The 6,343-nt window shown below is 33.7% G+C and overlaps 1 protein-coding gene across 1 annotated transcript; it reads left to right on the forward strand.

The window, feature by feature from the left end:
* Positions 1 to 3,909: 3,909 nt before the first annotated feature.
* LOC125935346 (olfactory receptor 2T8-like) lies at positions 3,910 to 4,863 on the forward strand. The gene has a single exon (XM_049648959.1). It carries the CDS (start codon positions 3,925 to 3,927, stop codon positions 4,861 to 4,863), a length of 939 nt encoding a protein of 312 aa, XP_049504916.1. The 5' UTR covers positions 3,910 to 3,924.
* The last annotated feature ends 1,480 nt before the right edge of the window (positions 4,864 to 6,343 follow it).

Here is a 6,343-nt window from a genome sequence, read left to right on the forward strand (position 1 = left end):
TTTTCCTTGTAAATGATTGTCTCTTATTTTAATGAATCATGACTTTCCGAAAGGGCAGAGGAAATTATATTTAAGTTCTAAAAAAGCTAAAATCTGTGACAATTAAATACCATTGTCATGGAAAGAGTCAGACTTATGCAGCATTGGCATATTAATAAGAAGGTATTTTTAGAAAAGATGTCAAGAGGGCAATCCCCTTAATAGGTCACAGTAGACACTGATATGAGCAAGTTTGATGTGGCCAGACTAGAAGAGGTATTTAGGGTGATGCTGCTCAAAGAGGATGCAGATGCAGCCTACTGGGAGTCATAATTTTATGTGAGTAGATCACACTAATCTCTTAATATTTAGTATTTTTAATGGATGTTGCACTCCAGAAAACTATAGTAATACTATATCCTCTATACAGTTTTACATATAAAATCCATTGTTATCTAACCTACAATCCAAAGAGCTAAAATTAATGCTAGCTTAGTAAGATTAAAACTCTTGTACTAACCTGTCAATTCAGTCAAATAAATGATTTAGCTGTTACTATTTTATTTTGTACAGAAAGAATTGATTGATCTCAGTATCCTGGGGAAGAAGAGTCATACTTTTAATAGTAAGTGATGGTAACGGGGATCAGAAAAATACAGAAGGGAAAATTCTAGATAACCTCCTAAATATTCTGATTATTTTATGAGAGAAAAGAGAAGATGTATTTGTTCCTTCTAATAGTATTACAAAAGAGATGAGTTTGTGGTTTAAAGTAATGATATCATAATTTTACCACCATTCTAAGTGAAATATTAGGGAAACAGATAAAAAGACCAAAAACCTCTAATATTATCAAGCCATATATCAAAGGTGAAAAAAAAGTGTTTATTTTTCACAGTATTAAATTTTCATATTGCCACACTAGTCAATGTTGAGTTTTCATCATTCTATTAAATACCATTGTAGATATCTTACTTGCAAGCTAAGTTAATTCCTCATATAAGTTTCCACTGCACTTTATGTGAATTTTCTTAGAAATTATTCTTTATAATCTTATGTGTGTAAATTTATAAACATTCCAATTAATGGCAAATAGTCTTATTTGTGTGTGTGTATGAGACAGAGAAAGAGAGAGAGAGAGAGAGAGAGAGAGAGGGTAGGGGAAGGGCAGAGAGAGGGGAGGATGGAGGATCCAAAGCAGGCTTTGCACTGATGGCAGAGAGCCTGATGCAGGGCTGGAACTCATGAACTGTGACATCATGACATCATAACTGACTGAGACACCTAAGCACCCCAGATAGGATTTTTAATTAAACATATAAATAAATATCACATCTTAGGAAAATATAAATACTTCTATTCATTGTATTTAATTGACATGTTTAGTTGATTTTTCCATTAAGTAATCTAAACACTATCAGCGTTCTAAGTAGTCAATAGGATTATGACAATTGTTTTTATATATTTATTTCACCAGAAAGAAAGTGTATAGCTATCACTTATATCTTTTGAAAAACAAAGACTTAATTATTTCACATTTTTTAATGTTCATTTTTGAGAGAAAGAAAGAACATATGCATGATAGCAGAAGAGGAGCAGATTGAGGGAGCACTGTCTGTGCTGACAGTGCAGAGCCAGATGCAAGACTCGATCTCACAGACAATGAGATCATGACCTGAGATGAAATCAAGAGTAAGATGCTTAACTTACTGAACCCCATCCCAGGTGCCCCATTTCACATTTAAAGATACACTTAACCACAAGTAGAAACATGATGATAAGAAATGCATTTTTTAACCTAGAAAACTGTGATTATTCTCAAGTAAACTGTAATTATTCTCTAAAAATGCATACACTTATCTTGCATGATGCAAGCAAAATTTAGTGAAAATTACTATATTTTTATGCCATATATATATATATATATATCTCCAATCAAAATAACCAATAATGAGCATCTGTAACTCAAAATCCCATTAAATAGTTACTTAAATATATGACTGGAGTGGAAAAAACACAAATGTCCATAGACCTTTATTGATATGAGTTTATAAGTAAAATGTAGTTTAAGCATACAAAGTAATATTATTCAGCCTCAAAATGGAAGAGTATTCTGGCACATTTTACAGCATGGATGAACATTGAGGATTTTATGTTGTATGAAATAAGCCAATCTCTCTCTGTCTCTCTGTCTCTCTCTCTCTCTTTCACACACACACACACACACACACACACACACACACACATACACACACTGCTGCATAGTTCCACTTATCTGAAGTATGTAAGTTAGTCAAATATATAGAGGTAGAAGATAGAATGGCATTTGCCAGTGGCTGTGAAAATAAGGAAAGGAAGTTATTACATAATGGATACAAGAGTTTCAGTTTGAGAATATGAAAATTTTCCAGGGGATTAATACTGGTAATGATTATATAACAAAGTGAAAATACTTAATGCCACTCTACTGGCAGTACACTAAAAAATAAGTAAGATAGTAGCAAAGAATTAAGAGGCTTGTCCAACACCCTACAGTTACTAAGATGCCTACTGCTTTTCAAATAGTTTTAATGTTCTGTCAATCTTCAACAATAGGCGGATAGAAAATAATAACCTACACGTCAAATAAATTACATAGCAGGATTTTGAAGTTCTTCAGGAAAGTGATACTGAACTCTATATTTAGAGATTTCATTTAGTTACTAGAGGTACAGACTGCATGTTAGAGTTTCAAGGATGTGGAGATCACAGAATTTTAGCAAATGCAAAATACATTTAACAGGAGGAAATGTATTTTCAACATGTCTAATTTTGAAATGATCAACTAAAAATGTCAAGTAGAATACTACCAGTACAGTAATGATGCTCAAGAACTGGAGTTAGAGGCTGAATAAGATTTTTGCACTGCCTTTATCCATCCTGAATGGCATTCAATTAAGGGATGCCTGTGTAAAGTGAGGGCAAAGAGAATTGTCCATGGAAGAGGTGGACTCCTTTTATTACATAAATTCACTGAAGTATACAATATCTTTGAGAAATAATGAGTATCCCCATGTCTGCAGCTATTATTTATTCAACAAGCTAAGGCCTTTAAAGATTAGATTCCTTTCTGACTGAAGAGAATTTACCTCTGTGGTTGGGTGAAGAATGAAAAATGTTTACCTCCTCTTCCTTACTCAGTAAAGTTGTGTTTCTGTGACTTTGAGGGGAAACAATTTCATTTGATTATACAAAGTATCTTCTTAATTAAAATCTGCATTTAGTATTGCAGTGTCACATTAAGGGAAATATTCTAAGGCCATTACTGTTAAACTAATTCACTAACAATTCCAAATTAAGCTATGTTTCTTTCTGCAGACTCAGTATTTTAGTTCCTAGACCTGAAAATGTAAGTCCTCTTGTTTGGAAAAACAATGGCTTCCATAATTAAATGATATCAATAAAGATGATCTGATTTTAATATGTTTTACATGTGTAACTCATATCAAGGACCTTGATTTTATATATTTAAAACAAACTGATTTAACTCAGCTCCTAAGAATATTGACTATGCATGATATAAGGCAAAACACAAACATAAATTACAAATTATGTAAAAAATATCCTCTTGCTCACATATGTTGCTGCCTGTGGTGCAAAGACACACTTCATATTACTGTAATTTACCAAAAAATTTTCATTATGCCAATTAATTAATGAATTAATTCATTCATTATGCCAAAATCTATTCATTATGCCAATTAATAAAGGGTACTTATTTTGAAACTTTTAAAGAAAGAAAAAGTGGAAAAAGTTGAAATTAACTTTATGTCCACGTTAACATATTTTGAAAATGGCAAATAAAATATTTGAAATAAGTTTTATCATTTTCAGATATGTAATTCAAATGGAGCACTGCAAATGATGAAAACTGTCATCTATTTCTTCATTTCCAGTTTGAAAATCATGAAAAATGGGAACACCACCTCTGATTTCATTCTCCTAGGACTCTTTAACCACACAGAAGCCCATCTATTTCTCTTTGCAATGGTTCTCACAATTGCCTTCGCCTCCCTAGTGGGAAATGCCCTCATGATTCTCCTGATTCACCAAGATGCCCAGCTCCACACACCCATGTACTTCCTACTGAGCCAACTCTCCCTCATGGACATGATGCTGGTCTCTACCATTGTGCCCAAAATGGCTACTAACTACTTGACTGGAAAGATGTCCATCTCCCCTGCTGAGTGCGGGTTGCAGATATTCTTCCTTCTAACTTTAGGAGGGGGTGAGTGTTTCCTCTTAGCAGCCATGTCCTATGACCGGTATGTGGCTGTTTGCCACCCACTGCGATACCCAGCCCTCATGAGCTGGCAATTATGCCTGAAAATGACTGTGGGGTCTTGGGTCCTGGGGGCAGCTGATGGGCTCATGCAGGCTGCTGCTACCCTGAGTTTTCCATTTTGCGATGCACATGAGATCAATCATTTCTTCTGTGAGGCCCCTACTCTGGTGGGTTTAGCTTGTGCCGACACGTTTGTCTTTGAGTATGTGATGTACCTATGCTGTGTGTTAATGCTCCTGGTCCCATTTTCTCTCATTCTGATTTCCTATAGTCTCATCCTTGCTGCAGTTCTCCAGATGCATTCTAGAGAAGCCCGCAAAAAGCCTTTTGCCACCTGCTCCTCACATCTTTCTGTGGTGGGACTCTTTTATGGAGCTGCAATTTTTACCTATATGCAACCCAAATCCTACAGGTCAGCTCACCATGATAAAGTAGTGTCAGTGTTCTATACTATCTTCACCCCTGTACTCAATCCCCTCATCTACAGTCTGAGAAACAGTGAAGTCAAGGATGCCTTGAGAAAGTGTATGGGTCAGTGTTCTTCCTTAAGTCAGGGTTAAGATTACATAGATTTGCTCTAAATTTGAAGTCTGTACAAAGTGACTGTGTAGGATTTTCTAGAGAAAAGGTATATATGTATTATATCTATATCCATTACTAGTTTACTTTGAAATTCTGACAGGCCTCCATAGTTTGGATCTTTTACTATGCTCTCATGAATACATCAAATTGTGGATTGTTAAAAGTCTGTTAATCAAAAATCATTAAAACGCTTTTACATCACACCACACAATAAATATTTGTTCAAAGAATGAGCCAAGTAGTCAAACAATTTTCAACATTAATTGTTAATTTGTTTTTAATTGTGGTATAACTTACAAACACTAGAATGCTCACATCTGAAGCTTGCTATTCAACCAGTGTCAACAACTTGGATTTCGCCCACTAGTAAAAGGCAATTCTGACCAGATCAGAATTTTTTTTCATGCACTTTTCCAGTAAAATCACTCATCCCAGATACAACAATTAGTCACACTTGTATCTCTGTCCTGTAATTTGGTCTGTTCTAGAATTTTGCTTCAATGAAAACATAAAATAGGTATTTTTTAATAACTTGGTTATTTTTATTTTTATTGATTTAATATGTTTTTAAATATTCTACCACACTTTTACATCTATCAGCAGTTTTTTCTTCTTTATTTTTGTTGTTGTTCCTAAATAATATGCCCATCTCTGAATCTACTGCTCTTTGTTTATCTACTACTTTGATGGATATGTGATCTATTTTCAATCTGGAACTATTTTGATTAAAATAACTTTAACTTCCTTTTTGTGATCACATGTGTTTATTTCACTTGGTAGATGCATGACTAAAATTTTAGTATGAAATGAAACAAAATGTTTGCTCAATTTTACCTGCTCAGCCGCAAATCACAAGAATGCCACTTTCTCCAATTGGTACCAATTGTGGGTACTGTCAACCATTTTCATTTTCGGTATTCTAGCATGGATAGACTAACTCATTTTGGTTTCAATTTACATTTTCCTAATTATTAATGTTCCTGAGGATTTCCGTATTAACTCACGGCCCATATGTGCATCTTTCTTTGTGAACTATCAATTTTCATACTGGGGAAAAAACATAATATACAGAATATGATGTTAATAAGATTATTTGGAAATTTTTAAATAAAATTACATTTGGTTTACTTGCTATGTTTTTCTGGCAAACCGCTTTTATTCCATTTTCAAAGATTAATTATTTTCATTAAAATTGATACTTTTGTAAAACATCTCTTCCTCAATATCCATTGGTCTTGGATTAAAAGTTTATATGTTTATTTGCTTTGATTATGCATCATAATATATTTCAATTCCATTGGTGTTATCATGTCTTGAAAATCTGATACATTCTTCCCTAGTAAGTACTTTTTGCCTAAAGAGCAAGGATAAAAAATAGGTTACAGAACATAGGGTTCTAGTATTTTTTTCAGTGTATATTTCTAAACTTGTACCGATAAATCATTATATACCTATAAG

Source organism: Panthera uncia (genome assembly GCF_023721935.1).
Source record: "Panthera uncia isolate 11264 chromosome A1 unlocalized genomic scaffold, Puncia_PCG_1.0 HiC_scaffold_17, whole genome shotgun sequence".
Taxonomy (NCBI): domain Eukaryota; kingdom Metazoa; phylum Chordata; class Mammalia; order Carnivora; family Felidae; genus Panthera; species Panthera uncia.